Here is a 17,590-nt window from a genome sequence, read left to right as displayed (position 1 = left end):
AAAACATAATCAAAATCACAAAGACATGATAGAAATCACAAAACAGTTTAAGACATAAAAGACGGTGATATTGGATGAGTTTGGCTAATTTGATTTGATTCCTTGTTATCAGGTTTGTATAGGTGTATTTCATTGACAGATTAATCAACAAAGTTTTTCGTCTTCAATACAATGTAATCACTGCCACAGCTCAAAGAGTAAAGTGCCCCCTCGGGAGGTGGACGATAGTCATTCTATCTGCCCTCCATCCCCACTAAAGAGGCTCTCTATTCTGACCTTCAGATGCCTCCTGGCCAATACATGGCTCATCCTGCAATTCAAAAACTAGAGGAAAACACAGAAATATTGACCCTGGTCTCATCCGGGTCACTATGAACTATGAACCATTCTCCACTGATTATGCCTCATGTGGTTCCTCTGTGTGACGCCCAGGCTGTAGTCCTACACCTCAGCGTGGTTTCCCCAGACAACCAGAAGCATGTCACGTTGCAGTGTTTGAGAAAGTGTTCCTAAATTACTACTACTTCTTAATTCACTGGGATGCCGGCTGTATAACTATGTTGATGATTAACACATGTGGTCTTTGCTTCACAACACGCCTTCTGTGCTTTATTATAAATGTGCACCTGCAAACCAATAAGCCTTTTTCCAGCGTGCACATGTGACCACTGACTGTCCAGTGGCCCACATGAGCAGACTCAGGACAGGAGGGTTAGTGGGCAGCGGGTGAGGGTTAGGTAACCCAGGTCCTGTTCAAACGAGGCGCGTTCGTGTTTAGTTGCGCCTCGTCTAGATGATCAACGAAGGTTAAAGTCGGATAAGAAAAAAACGCCCAGCAGCCTCGTGCAGACCAATAGGATGACACAGGAAACTTCACCGTCGATCGACACTGATCGGACCCGTGCAGGTCTTGCTTGTGCAGGTCTTGCTTATCCTGGACGCGCTTATTGACTTGGGAGTCTGGTGGGCGTGCCAAACCCACTGTACAAGTGGGTGCTTTGTAAAGGCTGACTGAAGTGGACTAAAGTAGTACAAGAAAACTAACTCCGTTATGCTATGACTTAAAACGTACTCGCAATTACTCGCGTCGTTATGTCCAACTTGTTGAATTTGCTGAAATGCGGTGCGCGGAGAGACGTGAGCGCGTGCCGCGCAGTCTCCCGTCTGGTTTTGAGGACCGTAAGCTGCTCATCTTCAAAACGTCAAGCTGAGAGGTGAGATTATCTAATTTATATCAACACGTGCACTGTTAAGTTCTTTCACAAATGCAAATGCGAAAACCATTGTTTTCATTTTAAATATGGATGCTTTTTTTTTCTAGTGGGACAACTACAGTTTTGGGGAAACGATGGAAAGACACAGCGGACACTGTGATCATTGGTGGGGGCTGTGTGGGAGTCAGCCTGGCCTATCACTTGGGCAAAAGTGGCATGAAGGATGTCGTGTTGTTGGAGAAAACTGAGCTGACAGCTGGGTCCACCTGGCATGCTGTATGTCAAACCTAGTGCTCTGTAAACTCTCTAAAACTGTATTTCTATCGGTTTGTTCAAGTCTAACTAGAAGCTTAGCCTTATTAGCCAACATTGGAATAACAACCAGTGCTTCTAGGAATGCAACACAAGACATATGTAGCGTGTTACAAGAAAAACACATTTAGTCATTAGTCTCTATTCCCTGACAACTGACTTCAGAGCTTTCTGCTTGTGATTCAGAATATCTTATCTATAAAATACTAAATACATTTCAGTGTGTTTCAAGACACCCATGAGTTACTTCGCATTAGCTGTTCACTCACAACACATTTTAAGGCTCCTAAGGACTTGACCCAGTTAATGGGTCAAACTACCAACTACTCTGCAATACTATAAATACACAAATGGCATATTTGAGGAAGGAGATCAGTATATCAGGATCACTTTACACTTCTTTGAATAAATCAAGTGAAGCAATCAGGCTACACTTAGGTAATGCTTTTATAACTTTAAAAATGTGTTTGTATTTTAAATTGCAGGCAGGTTTAACCACGTATTATCACCCAGGTATCAACCTCAAGAAAGTTCACTATGACAGCATTAAACTGTATGAGTTGTTGGAGGCTGAGACTGGACAGGTGATGCTTTTCACATTTTAACATCATTCTCCCTTAAAATTAAGATTTAATCATATTTATTTATATTTTTTTCCAGGCTGTAGGTTTTCACAACCCAGGTAGTGTGCGTATTGCTTCCACGGCAGCACGTGTAGATGAGATGAGGTATCAGATGACCCGGACGCACTGGCATGTCACAGAACAGTATTTCATTGGGCCTGAGAAAGTGCATGAGCTTTTCCCCCTGTTGAACATAGACAAGGTCTGTACAAAGCTGTGCACTATACCAGTCAATATAACACTAGTCACAAGGTTGATTAAGGTTTGTTTGGATACTTACAGGTGTTGGCAGGCCTGTATACCCCAGGGGATGGCCATATAGACCCATACTCCCTCACCATGGCCCTGGCGGCCGGGGCTCGCATGTATGGTGCTCAGATTTACAATCCCGCCCCTGTGACCGGGCTGAAGTCTACTCCCGATGGAAAATGGGATGTTCATACACCTCATGGGACCATTCGTGCAAACCGAATTGTTAACACGGCAGGTAAAGCAGAAAAACAAGCTTATCTGTTTACCCCCTTTTTACTGATTCATTCAGAATCTTATGATTAGAAGACAACAGTTATATCAATGGGGCATACGCACATGTTCTCACCTCTGGAATTATTCCAGGAATCACTAAATGCTTGGTTAGACCTTGGATCAAACATCACAACCTCAAATAGCCATTGAAACGTCTTGGCCACTACCAGTTATGCAAGTAAACACACCGGCTCAAATAAACATTGCAGTATGTCCTATCCAGATGAAACTAGTTTGTGTGGCTCCTGCTGGCCTTTGGCTCTCACTCTGTCCAATAGCCAATCCCAACAAGACAGCAGTTTAGTTCTCATCCAATCTCAGTGCAGCGGTTAAACACACCTCCTAACCAATTTCTCCCCTTTTTGTTGCTTTTTCTGTTTTCATAAATCTGCACATAAAAGGTCTTCACAAAGATTTGCAAACTGAGCTGTCTGTCCCCCAACATTCTTCCAGTCTTGCTAAAGATGACATCCATGTACTTGATGAAGGAGAATACTATACGTGGTACAGGCTTGAGCCTTGTTTGGTGGTCAGAACCCAGTTTTGTCACTCAGTTTGTGCGTAGCAACATTTGTTTGTTGTTACATTGTAAGTTTTAAAACATTCTTCTATTCCTTTTGAGCATCATGCAGTTTAAGTTATTATGTTTTAGTTTGTTTTTTACAATTTGAAACATGTTATAATAATTGTGCAGTTTGCCTTTTAACCTTTAATTGGCCTATTTCAGGAACTTCTAAGTGAATGTCCTCAGTGTTTTAACTTCTTTGCACCAGTTCTGGTCGGAGCATACTGGGCTCTTATCTACCAGTAAATGTTTGTTTTGTAACTTCCAGGCCCCTTCACAAGGTAGAATTCACAGAACTTATTTAACACAGAGAGAACTTTGTGGTTCCAAAGTGTCTTGTTTGTGTAATTTTATTGCATCCACGATAGTAACAAAGTGATACATGACTTTCAGTACAATATTTTCATTGAACAATTGCTAATCCCTGCCAGTAGGAATAACACAATATAACATGTTAGCATTACAACTATTGTGAAAAGAAACATCATAATTTCACATTATGACTTTTCACAATTATTGCCACTAAACAATAGTAAAATAGTTACATTTTGTTCCCATTGTCTAACAGCTTGTATCCTCCGATGTGTCACTGAAAACCAAACTTTCTGAATGGGCCTGTCACATTAACACATTTTGAACCACCACATATTGCTACAGAAACAACTTGGTCAACCACAATATTGAAACTATTTTATGTCACTCACACAATAACCATGCAGCAGGATGATGCCGGTAACTGTTTTATTTTTGTATTGAAATGAAAAAGTAATAACATTGAAGCATAATTATTTAAAAGCACTTTACATATGGATGTAGATGGATTTAAAACAACTTAACCCTAATCTGATTATTATTTTGCATTTCTTATGGTTAGATTGCTACCTGAATAATCATGATTCTCAAATAACCGAAATAGAAAAGAAAACTGCAGCGCTGTGCCTCATCAGCTCAATCAAGTGCTTCTAACGACAAACATGTTTTATTAGGATTTTGGGCCCGTGAGCTGGGTCAGATGATTGGGTTTGATCATCCAACCATCCCAGTGCATCACCAGTACGTGGTAACAGCAACCGTGCCAGAGGTGAAGGCACTGAAAAAGGAATTAGCTGTCATCAGAGACTTGGAGGCCTCCTACTATCTGCGCCAGGAGAGGGATGGTCTTTTATTTGGTCCGTATGAGAAGATGGATAAAATGGTGCTGCAGGACTCTTGGGTGAGAGAAGGCGTTCCCCCAGGTTGGTCTCGCTATGTTCATCTTTGGTGTGTTTTTAAATCAATTGCACAAGTCTTTCCCTTCTCCTTTTGTTTGCTTTGTTCATAGGCTTTGGTAAAGAGCTGTTTGAGTCGGACCTTGACCGTATTATGGAACATGTTGAGATGGCTATGGAGATGGTCCCTGTGCTGAAGAATGCAGACATTATCAACATTGTTTCTGGACCAATCACGTACACTCCAGACCTGCTGCCTATGGTCGGGCCGCACCAGGGAGTTCCTAACTACTGGACAGCCATTGGATTTGGGTACGTTTGCGGGTAAAGATGTTGCAATATAATTTTTTATTATTTGTGATTGTCTTTGTTCAGGTATGGGGTAATTCATGCCGGCGGTATAGGGAAGTTCCTGAGTGACTGGATTAGGAACGGAGAACCTCCTTATGATCTGATTGAGTGCGACCCCAATCGTTACGGCAAATGGGCAGATGTACCATTCATCTGTGCCAAAGCCAGAGAATCATATGGCTTCAACAATGTAGGTAAGAAAGAACATTTCACAAGCCAGGGGAAGTTTTGGACGTCTTTGGGTGAGCAAACGTTTATGTGTTAAAGTTTACATATTGAGACGATCTGTGTTATATTTCTAGTGGGTTACCCCAAGGAGGAACGTTTTGAAGGCAGACCAACGATACGAACAAGTGGGGTTTATGATCTCCTCAAAGACAAATGCTCCATGGGCTTTCACGCCGGATGGGAACAGCCTCACTGGTTTTACAAACCAGGAGATGACACTGGATACAAGTAACAAACCAAATGGTGGCAAATGTGCTATTACATGTTTGTCGTGTAATCTCTCTGGACACTTTAGTCTCTCATAGACAAGTGTTTGTACTGAAGGCAGATGTCACTCAAACAGTTGTTCATTTCTTTCAACTCTGTGACACACACACACACACACACACACACACACACACACACACTGCACATTTGTCAGTGGCTTGATACTTACACTGATCCTGAATGTCTATTTGAAATGTCTAATTGAAGTTATTAGTATAGTAGTATTAGTATAGTCACGTTTGTATTGTATTTGTCTAACAAACCTTTAATATTATCTTGTTGTGTTTAAGGCCCAGTTTCCGACGTACAAACTGGTTCGGACCAGTCGGAAGAGAGTGTAAGCTGGTGATGGAAAATGTGGGAGTAATAGACCTGACACCTTTTGGAAAATTTTGTGTGAAAGGAAAGGACGCACACAAGCTCTTGGACCGTCTTTTTGCCAACACAATGCCCAAGGTAGAGCTTTAATGAGCGTACACTATATTTATGTGTTATATAAAGGCACAAATACACAATATTTAGTTTGACACAAATCATTATTACTAAGGCTGTTTTGTTTTTTAATCTAAGCCAATAGCTCCCGCTCTCCCTGATGTGGTTTTATTTGTGTTCAGGTTGGTCACACTAATATCAGCCACATGTTGACACCCACTGGGAGAGTCTTTGCTGAGGTCACCATCACCCAGGCAGCGCCAGGGGAGTTCATGCTCATCACAGGCTCTGGGTCAGAGCTGCACGACCTCAGGTAAATGCATCCAGTTGTATTCAGACTTATGATTACCAACGTTTGCCATTCTGTACTGTATCTGAGAAACCTTTCTGAATAAAATCTATGAACAGCTGTAGCATAACGCCCCTCCAGTTGCTCCAATTGCAAAGCAGTATGTTGTTACATTCCTGTGGGTTCCCCACTGACAAACTCAGTACAGTAGTGTTAAAATAGATGGCTCGTCTGATTTTTGTGTCACACAGCACACTCTAGTGGTACGCAAAGAAACAGCAGAGTTCATCGAGGTCATTTTTTATGAAACGTGGCAAATGCGACATAACTTGAAGGACCATAATGCATTATTGAAAATGTTTCCATTTCAATTGACCACAGGTGGATCGAAGCAGAGGTTGCAAATGGTGGATACGATGTTGAGATCACCAATGTTACAGATGATATTGGAGTCTTGGGTGTTGCAGGACCCAATTCACGCACAGTTCTCCAAAGACTGACCAACGAAGACATGAGTGACGCTGGTTATAAGTTCCTGCATTGCAAGATAATGAACTTAGCGGGTGTTTCTGTCCAAGCCATTAGGATTTCCTACTCGGGTAACACACAAAGTGGAAACACCCACAGGGTTTCTGGAATTGAACTGGACAGTTTATCAATTCACATTTTGTGGGTGTTGTAGGTGAACTTGGTTGGGAGCTTTATGTTGACCATAAGAACATGGCAACTGTGTATCAAGCCATTATGGAAGCTGGAAAAGATCATGGCATTGACAATTTTGGCACATATGCTATGAACTCCCTGAGACTGGAAAAAGGCTTCAGGGGCTGGGGAGCTGAGGTAAATCACCATCAGTACCACTAACATTGTGTTTAAAGGGTCTACATTTAAATATACGGCGTTGACTTTAGAACCAAGCTCTTAACGTTTGTTTTTACAGATGAACTGTGACACCAACCCTTTGGAGGCTGGACTGGAGTATTTTATCAAACTGAATAAGGTAAAAAGATGTAAAAAAAAATAAAAGTTTTGATTATTGTGAACATTTATACTAGGTGTTTGAAAGAGTTAATAACTAAATAACTAGTTTATTAATTGCTTCAGCCTGCTGACTTTATTGGCAAAGCAGCTCTTACGGAAATAAAAGCCAAGGGTCTGAAGAGAAAGCTGTCGTACATCAGTGTTGACACGGATGACATCGACCCCGAGGGAAATGAGACTATTTGGTTAAAGGACAAGGTACGCAACAGTTACAAGTGAAAAGGTATTCATTGGTGTTTGGATGATTAAATAATGTTGTTTCTTCAGGTTGTTGGCAATACAACTTCTGGAGCCTACAGTTACAGTGCCCAGCACAGTCTGGCTTTTGCTTATCTTCCCCTGGAGCTGACATCTGTGGGCCAAAAGGTGGAGGTGGAGCTCCAGGGAAGACGATATCCTGCCTTGGTTATTCAGGAGCCACTGGTCCTAACTGAGCCCACCAGGACCAGGCTGCAGAAAAAGGCCAAGCGCAAAGCCAAACCAGCTGTTTAGGGTTCATTACAAAGACAGTAGACGTAGGCTGAAGTATTATATTGTGGTCCATATTTTGAAGGGATTGTCTTAAAATGTGATTGTTCAAACAACATCTGAAAACAGTGTTGATTCCACAGAGTTTAAACTTTTGTCTTTTTTGTGCCTGTTTTTTCTTGACTGTTTTTTTTTTAAGTTATAATTTTAATTATGACAAAAGTAAGAGTAAGGTTTCTTGAACAGAGTTGTAACCAGTTGTGGGATTGTTTTACAAACACATTTTTTATATGATTTTATTGTAATTGATTGTTTAAATTATAAAATTATAGACTACGTACCTATTGTAGACTACGTAAACTAGGTCTATTAACCAGGCCTATTGTAAGCAGAAATTATGGTCTAAAGTGAACTTTTATTGTATCAATGAGCTGATCAAATAGTGATTTTTAAATGTATGCACCTCGTTTTTGTCCACAAATTTTCCCTTTTGGGTCATTTTGTGTAAATTACGCTCGGCCTATGTATTGCACACGCTTTTCAGCCGACTGTCAAATAAAAGAACAATGTGTCAACAACACAACAACAATCTGGATCAATGTTTGTTTGGCGCGTGACTATGGAGCTCCGTGTGTCACGTGATCTTTGTTTACTGATTGGCTGCTTCAGCCAAGGAGTTTCAACCAGGAAACAGCGGAAGTTTCGAAGGGCTTGTTTCTGTATTTTGATGTTTCTTGCGAAATGCTGCAGTGTTTGCTTGTTCCTGTTGCATTACATGCCTCCTGTTCATCGTGTGCTGCTGTTGTTTGAGAGTCATCGAGAAAATGTCGTTTCTTGATCTTCTTCACATCTTTATCGTCAGCAGTTGTTTAAGCGCGTTTACAGAGGTGACAGCGGCACAGCCTCATATCGTTTTCATCATGGCTGATGATTATGGCTGGTATGATGTTGGATATCACGGCTCTGAAATTAAAACCCCACATTTGGACAAACTATCTGCGAGTGGTGTCCGCCTGGAGAACTATTATGTTCAGCCTATCTGTTCCCCGTCCAGGAACCAGCTCATGACGGGCCGATACCAGGTGACACTCTTCACACTTTGACCCCTAGAACTGCGTGTGCTCTTTACGGGTGCGTACCATATCCCCCAGTACCTATGTCCCCCTTTTCTATGAACGAGGGAACTACAGTACCTCATATTGTTGAGTGTAGGCTTGTTCTAAATCTCCTCAAATCATAGAATATTCCACATCCCCAATAGTTGTGCCTAAATGTATGGTTTTACAGCATAACATATAGCAGCATATCCAGCCATGGTGCAGGTGCCGGGGAACATAGGTACCGGGGAACATCGGGGAACATGGGTACTGACCCCCTCTTTTTTACAGCCATGACTTTAAACAGTTAGCAGGCTACTCTCTAATATTATGTCTGTTCACATATTTTATAACAGACACTAGCATGTGGTTCCATTTTGTTTTTTGTCCTCAGATCCGCACAGGAATGCAGCATCAGATTATATGGCCCTGTCAGCCATATTGTGTGCCACTGGATGAGACATTACTGCCACAGCTGATGAAAAATGCCGGCTACTCCACACACATGGTTGGAAAGTGGCACCTGGGCATGTACAAGGCAGACTGTCTTCCTACACGAAGGGGGTTTGACTCATACTTCGGTAATAGAAACGTTGCCTCATGCTTTTCACTGTCGACTCTTATGTTTCAGTTCACTTCTCCCCTTTGTCTGTCTCAGGTTATCTGACAGGCAGTGAGCATTACTACAACCATGTCCACTGTGTTCCAATACCCAGCCTGAACCTAACTCGATGTGCGCTGGACATGAGAGAGGGAGAAGAGGTCGCCACCGGTTATAAAGGAGTCTATTCCACAGAGCTGTTCAGTGAAAGAGCCGCCAGCGTAATAAAAACACATAAATCCAATAAGGTAACGAACAGCAAAGTCTGATCCTGTACGCTGCATAGAAAGTGTCAAAGTATTTCACATTCGCTTGGCAGACAGTGGCAGTGAATCAACCACTTTATAACAAGAACACCTCGATTAACCTTAATATATGAACAACTGCTTAATTCATAATGAACAAATAGTTAATTAAGAATGATTCAGACTTCATACAAAGGCTTTATTAATGCTTTATTAAGAAAAATAAAGGTGTAATGATTATACAGTGTTTAAATTACAATGAGGACAACTTTTTATGATTTTGACCAGATTAGTTTTTATGAATAAAGTTGCTGGTATTAATGCATTAGGAGTAATATTCACTTTATTACAACTGTATTGAAAACATGCCCTTTTTTAACATCACTCTTGTCTATCTGTCCTTTCTGGTCCGTAAATCTTCTAATGGAGATCATGCGTATGCTTCCTATCTAATCCCTGCCTCATGATCTCTATTTCAGCCATTGTTCCTCTATGTGGCGCTGCAAGCCGTCCACGCACCTCTGGATGTCCCAGAGCGCTACTTGTCCCCTTACAGTTTCATCAAAGACCATAATCGACGAGTCTATGCGGGGATGGTGTTGGCCATGGACGAAGCTGTGGGCAACATCACTTTGGCCCTGAAAGAGAGTGGGCTGTGGGAAAACACAGTGCTTGTCTTTTCAACAGGTATGATCACTTGAAAGGCCATTGAAATAGTTTGATTATGTCAATATCTATCAATGTGTTGTTTTATTGAAGGAAAAATGAAAGGCAAGTTTATTTGTAGAGCACCGTTCGTACACAAGGCAATTCAAAGTGCTTCACACAACAGGAAAAAATGCATTCAAATACATAAATCACAAAACCGTTAAAGACATAAAAGAGAAGAGTGCAAATAAAATCCTTTCAATCATATGCACAGCTAAACAAAACTATTTTTAGCTTAGATTTGAACATAGTCGAGAGTAGAGGCCTGTCCGAACTACCTCAAATATCCAGTAGAGGGCAATGCCCCTCAATCTTTTGACCATCGCTCTTCACCAGACAACAGACCTTTTTGAATGCCACCACACTACTGTTCCATGTTTTCCACTACACAATTTAATATATGTTTTTTTCTTGTGTCAAATGAAATATTGTTGTGATTGAGGACAAATTTGGTAAACAAATAAACAATCACTGGTTAATACGTAGATATTGACTACAGAAAAATAAATCGGTACAAAATTGTATGTTGCCCAGGCTCTGAACGTGTTTTCATTCTCTAATTGGACTTTGTAATGATTTACACGTGACGCAGGTATGCTCTTTGAACCAAGAGGGTTATTTTGGGCTCTTAAGGGCAATTAGAATACAGGAACTGCCTGTACGTGTGAGAGTTTGAGTCAGGTCTGCCCTAGGTGGTCTTTCCATTGTTCCCCTTCACATTTGGCTGGTGCTCATGTGGAAGACAGCCATATGCCAGGTAGACACCCTGCACGCTGACCCGGGGCAAATACTTCTGTGAGAATGGCTAAAAGAAGTCGCCTTAGTTGACCTGGTAAATTCTCGTCAGTTCTTCCGTTACCTTCCACTACATTCTTAACCTTTCTCACATAATTACGACTCGCAGCGTCACTTTGGTTAAACTGTAATCACTGAGCACTGACTCTTCTAAACGGGAATCCAAATGAGTCACGAACCTGAGCAGTTTCAACATTGTTTATTCGATGATATTTTCTGTACGTGAGCAATGCACTGTGAGGAAACGCTAGAGGAGTTGGCCTGCGCTGTGCCGAGCAGCTTGAAAAGGCATTATAAGCGCTCTGTCTTTTCCAGAGCGTCCCAGGTTTGTATGACAGAGGACTAGCTGAAAGTGAGACTCGCCTCGCTGTGATTGGCCTGTGCATGTTTATACTGGACAACCCGCTGGGCCTGATGACCGTTGGAACTTGGAGTGCGTGTAATGCTTTTGGGAAAGAGAAGTTTAATGACAGAGGGAGACATGGCTCTATTCTTTCTGTTTTCTTTGGTCTATTATTTTTCAGTCTCTTCACACTACATTTAAATGCTCAATTTACTGACTTCCATGGTTTGCAAATCTGCCTTTTGCTTGAACCATACATTACAGCCAAGATTAAACTTTTGTAGGAAGTAGGGATTTCAAGAATATCAGGTTAATCGATAAGCGAGATTGTTCTGGTCGTTACAACATCGCAAGAACTAAAGAATAATAATCGGGACTATTTCAGAAGTCTTTTTGTAAGTAAATCAATAGTGCAAAAATGCAGCTACATGTAAAGTTTGTTTTATTTGACTGTCACTTGTCATTGAGTTTGATTTCATAAAGCTGGGTGCAAACTAGCGTGTTAGACTGCGTTAGCGTGTTAGAAAATGAAAGATTCCACAGTTGTTTGGTCACGATCGTGAACAATCGTGAACAGTTTTTCTCTCACAATCATCATAACACTTGTATGTGTTATGTGTGGATTCTGAGTTGTGTGTTCAGGTCCATCATATTTTATTTTCTGTCCCAAATGTATTATTTTCTGACCTCACAATTTATAAACCTCTTGTGTCCCATGAGCAGACAACGGTGGTCAGACCATGGCTGGCGGCAGCAACTGGCCCCTGCGAGGGAGGAAGGTGACCCTGTGGGAAGGTGGCGTCCGCGGCGTGGGGTTTGTTGCGAGTCCACTTCTAGATCGACCAGGTACTGTGAGTCGTGAGCTCATCCACGTCTCTGATTGGCTGCCCACACTGGTGACTCTGGCAGGGGGGAGCACTAACTCAACTAAACCACTGGATGGATTTAATGTCTGGAACACAATCAGGTGATTCGTTTGGGGGGTTTACGTGTGGCTCATCTGTCAAACTACAAGGGTGTTATGTTTTAACTAAATATTCTCTGGTCCTACAGCAAAGGCCACGCCTCTCCCAGACTTGAGCTCCTGCACAATATTGACCCTTTATTTGATGACCCTTCTCCCTGTAAGTTCATAAACTACTATTTTTATTCAGAAGAGAGATGAGGCATCTCTGTATTGTTATGTTCCGTCATACATACTACTGAGTGTTTTTTTTCTTCTGATACGGTTGTAAAAGTTTACTTACGTTTGATCTCAAGATGTTGAAGATTTTCCAGAAATTAGTCCCACTACTGGACACTACTGGTCTCATTCTTGTCCAAACCACTTAATTTTAGGTAAAACAAACCACTTCCACCTCCATCTCTGGGCTGTGACCTAAGTTCACTATTTTTGAAGCAAGGACACTACAGCTCCAGTAACACGCGCTATAATGACATGGGTGGAGTACTTTAGAGACGTGTGCAGGTTACACCCACCAAAACGTCCAGTCCAGGTGATGACCCTGAACAAAAATATGCTGTACTCTTTTATATCATGTTGCCTATAAATATTGGCTACAAATACATTAACTTAAGTTCAATGCTAACCAGTGTATGTGATTCTTACATCTTATGGGAAATAATTAATAAACAGGGATTTGTTTCTGGGGTCTCTGGGAATAACAGGATTTTGAAATCAAACCAAATGCACCATCTGGATCCATAGATCACGGAAGTATTTCAAATTGTTTTGTTATTGTGAAAAGTTTAATAATGACAAGAGCAAAGATTTATTATTATGTAATTTGCTGAGATTAAATGGAGGGTGTTGGTAACTAAATCCCAATTTATGATTTAGTGCTGCTGTGACAGGAGGGTTTATCCCAGTGAAGACATTTGTCCTCCATAAATTATGATATGTTACGCATACAATGGCACCTAATCATTTTAAAGTCCTAATAGTCACACCCCTGTTGAGCTCATGACTGCAGAAAGTCCCTTCTCCAATCTGCTTTACTCGACTGAGAGTGGCTTAAATGGGTCACACAGGAGAGCACGAGCATTGGCAGAAAATGAGAAACCCTAGACCATCCCCAAAATCACCCTAAATTTCCTTTCTCCCCCTTGCTACTTCGATTGTGCTTGCTCTCCGTCTACTCCCCCCTCTGCCCACCCCTTTCCTTCTTTCCTACTATTGCACGTTTTGTAAACTCTACTGCTGTGGATCTTGCATGAACTCAAGATGGCTCTTCTCGCACTGAAAGAATGAAACAAATTGACATACATATGAGGCTTTAGAGCAGCTTTGAAGAAATTACACAGAAGTTATGCGTTTGTTCTCTGATTGTTGCTTCTAGCTACTACCTCTAGTGCTCTGACAGTGGTTATATCTCACATGTTACTTAAGCAAGGTTCAGTGAGAAATACACAAATGCATCTTATATGTGGCCACACAAACGCTGACATTATATTTAATTCTCTCTGTGGTGGATTATATTTGTAAAGGTGGCTCCTACTGAAACATGGCAGCCTTTAAAAACTTAAACATGTGCAAAGAATGCAGAAAAATATATTTTGACTGTGTTTAAGGAGAAAAAATACTTGCAAATCTGCCTAATCAGGCCCATATTGTTGGGGTCAACCACACTGTGAACCTGAAAATACTCTCAAGGCCACATCTTCTTTAAAACCCCAGACACATGGGCTCACTTCTGGGAGGCATTTTCAGTAAGAGCAGAAATAGCTCATGACCCAAGTACAAGGATTTCTAGACACAGAAGAAGGCCTTTTTGTTTCACAAACTGATAAGATCTTTGTGATTGGTGCGCACAAATCAGCCACGAGGAGTGGGGGTGGGCGACGGTGAAAATGAACTATGGGGATGGCAAAAAAAAATGACACTTCATTGTGTTTGGTAAAGCCGCTTGTCACTCACCCACTGCATTAGAAAATACTGCATTATTGCAATAAAACAATTACACCAAATTGACAGATGTTTCATGCTCAGATCATACTACAAACTACTACAATGCATTCGTATGTACATTTTCTAAATTACTTGATTTCTAAGTTTTACAATTTTGCAGAAACCTATACAATCTTAATAATGGGTCCATTGTTTTAAATAGTTTGTTTTTACTGATTTTGACCCACTTCATCGGTCCATACTACATTATGGGCTACTCGTTTCACTATACAAAGAACAACCTTTATAATATTTATTTTCACATCCCTCCCTGGATTTGCAGTAATGTAGCTGACACTCTCGGTTGTTTAAAATCCACTGCTTGGGTTTTATATCCAAAATGGTCTCGATCAGCAGTTCCCGCTTGTCTCAATAGATGACCTTCATAATGTGCGCTGTCCTCTGCTCTCCACAGGCCCCGGCATCAAAAGTAAGTTAACTTTGGCTCAGACGGACGGTGGAAACTCTTGGGCTTACTCTGGCTTCAACGTATCCATTCATGCAGCTATTCGATGGTCAAACTGGAAACTGCTAACTGGCTATCCAGGTCTGTATCTTCTGTCCACTTTAGATACATTGGAGTTTTGTCAAATTATTCACTTATTCATATTTGTATTCTTTTGTAGGCTGTGACATTTGGTTCCCTCAACCTGACGGCAACAATTCAGAGTCCAATATCCATGAAATGCATCCACTGAAGCCAGTCATGCTATTCGATGTTGAGAAAGATCCCGAGGAGAGGACCGAGTTGTCTGCTAAGTTCCCCGCTGTGGTTGACTATCTCCTTAACCGACTCGACGTCTATCAAAAACAGGCATTACCAGTAAACTTTCCTGATGATGATCCCAAGTGTGACCCAGGCCCCGGCGGAGCTTGGGGACCCTGGGCCTAGAATGACATTATGAAGCGCTATAAAAATATTACCTGTCACGGTAATACATTTTGATGTTGATATATTGGTACAGAATATATCTTTATACTGACCATATTGGGGGGTATTTCTAAACTCACCAGTTTGTCGTTTTGGACGGTCACAACAGACACATCATTAGGCATTTCTCAGACCAGGTCTTCAGATTGACAATGACTGAAAGTCAAAAGGTCTTGATTTTCAAAACGGTTTCCAGATGACTACAACTGAATCCTTTTCTACAATGCACTATATCTTGTTATTGTGGGAATACTGTGCCGTGTAAACTGTCCTCTTTTACTTCTGATTGCTACTGACTGCACTTCCAATGTGATTCACATTTCTGCTTAATGTAAATTCCATTAGTTTAAGTGGAAAACTAGAGTCTTGATTTGTATAAAATGATCAAATTCAACCACGTTAAAACCAAAGTTCCCACTTAACTGTTTTTCTTGTGCCTTCTGTAAATGATTATGATTGATGTCATGAGTTCTTGTTACTCGCAGCTCCATGTTTACATCCACACAGCATCTACCCTCGAACTATTCCTCAAAGTCAAAAGAACTGTACAATTTGACAATATCCCAGTCATAGTTGATCCAAGGCAGAAGTCACCCACAACTTGATCTATTCTGCCAGCTAAAATAAACCAACTTCCTCCAATCCACTTCATTTTTTTTTGTAAATGTGTTCTAGAAAATGTACCCTTCAACTTGTTTTCCCCTCTTTGTGGTCCGAATACATTGTATACGCATGAACCTTCTTGCACCAGGCCCCCACATTCTGTCGACATCCTTATTATCATGACAGGCCTAATGTTACCAAAGGATTATGTTGTTTGGAGTTATTGTTGCGGAAATATTTGCTCTTGTTTAGTTCTTTAAATTCCCAGTCACCAACGATCTCCTTGACGAATAGTGTGGGCTTTGTTAAGGGTCCAACTACTATTGGCTTATAGAAGAGGGTTGTAGAGAACACGTTGACCCTGACCAGGGAATATTCTCAATAAATAAATACAAATAATAAAATGCCTGAATAAGCCCATCCCAAATTAAAATGTAACTGTTTTATGTTGTGGTTGTTTTTAAAGCCTCTGCTACATCAGTTTGTCAGCAACTATGGGCCTTAAGTGGAGTGCATTTAGTTGCATGTAAAACTGAGATAAATAAAATGTTGCTGATAACATCCAGTGTCCAATATGCTGGTGTATGAATGAGAGTGTATTTGTGAGAGTGAATGTGATGACGGATAAAAAATACAATCCGGCGTGTTTACAGCATGTGTATCCAACAGGTTTATGAAATGTGGTCTGAAAGGCATTGAGAAGTGTAAAGCATATTTAAATTGGAAATTAAATAATTAAGTTATTTTGGGGATTTTTACTGAAAAAATAGTCATTGTGCCAGTCAAAAGATGTAAATGTAGAGCTCCTAATAGTGTTTCCATGTCAAGGACAGGCCGACTTGTTATTCAGTGCCATTCTTTGTTTGTATCAGCTTAATCACATTGGAGGTCATGCTGGTTTTCAATTGGGTGATGTTCATATTTGGAGTCTTAGGGAAAACACATTTCTGTTAAACAGCCGTCCTTTGTGCTCTTTGACCACTGGAAGTTGACCCTTTTCCTCTAGTAATATCAGAACTAGCCCAGGAACAATTCCACTGAGAAACCCTTGATCCGACATGTGAACTGACCACCACATCCTCCAAAAACTGCGAAAATATGAAATACATTTTTTCATGTAATTATTCATGATTGGGTGGTTTTAAGTCAGATTTCTTTGAATTATTTACTCAAGCCTTTGAGGCAGGTCGTATGTATGGTCGCCCCCAGGTTGTGGGGGATCCTGTGTAAAGAAAACCACTAAATCTCAGTTTATATTTGCTTTGAAAATCTCTGGTGCAGATGGAATTTAAACCAGGATTTTGGTAATGGATGGATGTGAGAGTATTTATTTCTTTGCCAAAGCAATAAATGTGTCAGTTTGTTTACTCCACAATCAAAACTTTGGATCTCAGGGTGATGGGATTGTGTATGTAATTAGATGTTGCCTGTGCTTACCATCTATCTAAACTAACTCTTGTGCTAGCGAGTTTCTCACCACTTCTCATACATGTCTGTGGTGAGCTACCCCTCCTGAAGAGTTATTCCATCCCCTTGTCATTATGAGCCGCTATAACCTCGGCAGTGCCACGACTTGTATCTTTTTCATAGTTTTTAAAGCCGCTCTGTGCTTCTTCCACACTTAATCCTGCTCTTTGACTTAGTTGTGTGAAGTGTGCCTCCCAAAGCGGCACAGTGACTCTGGAGGGATCAACAGTGGGATTGGCTGGACGTGACGCTGTGACCTGTTATTTCAGCTGTGAGCCATAGTGTATGCCTTTGTGCTGTCTATTATATGATACCGCAGACGTGATGACA

The 17,590-nt window shown here is 41.0% G+C and overlaps 2 protein-coding genes across 2 annotated transcripts; both read left to right on the top strand.

Moving 5' to 3' along the window:
• Positions 1-761: 761 nt before the first annotated feature.
• Positions 762-7,667, top strand: dmgdh (dimethylglycine dehydrogenase). Its single transcript, XM_072454402.1, has 16 exons — positions 762-1,214; positions 1,322-1,490; positions 2,012-2,110; positions 2,187-2,351; positions 2,432-2,636; positions 4,226-4,474; positions 4,561-4,759; positions 4,823-4,992; positions 5,101-5,254; positions 5,584-5,749; positions 5,908-6,038; positions 6,396-6,613; positions 6,697-6,854; positions 6,955-7,014; positions 7,119-7,253; positions 7,323-7,667. The coding sequence occupies exons 1-16, from the start codon at positions 1,093-1,095 to the stop codon at positions 7,545-7,547; spliced, it is 2,625 nt and encodes an 874-aa protein (XP_072310503.1). The 5' UTR covers positions 762-1,092; the 3' UTR covers positions 7,548-7,667.
• A 561-nt stretch (positions 7,668-8,228) lies between these two features.
• arsb (arylsulfatase B) lies at positions 8,229-16,265 on the top strand. The gene is made up of 8 exons (XM_072454410.1): positions 8,229-8,605; positions 9,015-9,201; positions 9,279-9,469; positions 9,946-10,153; positions 12,036-12,279; positions 12,366-12,436; positions 14,675-14,806; positions 14,886-16,265. Exons 1-8 carry the CDS (start codon positions 8,348-8,350, stop codon positions 15,149-15,151), a joined length of 1,557 nt encoding a protein of 518 aa, XP_072310511.1. The 5' UTR covers positions 8,229-8,347; the 3' UTR covers positions 15,152-16,265.
• The last annotated feature ends 1,325 nt before the right edge of the window (positions 16,266-17,590 follow it).

Source organism: Eucyclogobius newberryi, unplaced genomic scaffold (assembly GCF_026437365.1).
Source record: "Eucyclogobius newberryi isolate DKJ021-1_F unplaced genomic scaffold, fEucNew1.0.hap1 SCAF_2, whole genome shotgun sequence".
Lineage (NCBI taxonomy): Eukaryota > Metazoa > Chordata > Actinopteri > Gobiiformes > Gobiidae > Eucyclogobius > Eucyclogobius newberryi.
Note: the sequence above shows the minus strand (reverse complement) of the source record. Positions and strands in the feature narration are given on the sequence as shown.

Excerpts from the sequence above, each read along its gene's own strand:
- dmgdh (XM_072454402.1), top strand. The coding sequence starts at position 1,093 with ATGTCCAACTTGTTGAATTTGCTGAAATGCGGTGCGCGGAGAGACGTG. Across the intron at positions 2,637-4,225 it reads CCGAATTGTTAACACGGCAG|GATTTTGGGCCCGTGAGCTG; the intron begins GTAAAGCAGAAA and ends ATGTTTTATTAG. Across the intron at positions 5,750-5,907 it reads TTGCCAACACAATGCCCAAG|GTTGGTCACACTAATATCAG; the intron begins GTAGAGCTTTAA and ends ATTTGTGTTCAG.
- arsb (XM_072454410.1), top strand. The coding sequence starts at position 8,348 with ATGTCGTTTCTTGATCTTCTTCACATCTTTATCGTCAGCAGTTGTTTA. Across the intron at positions 8,606-9,014 it reads TCATGACGGGCCGATACCAG|ATCCGCACAGGAATGCAGCA; the intron begins GTGACACTCTTC and ends TTTTGTCCTCAG. Across the intron at positions 14,807-14,885 it reads ACTGCTAACTGGCTATCCAG|GCTGTGACATTTGGTTCCCT; the intron begins GTCTGTATCTTC and ends ATTCTTTTGTAG.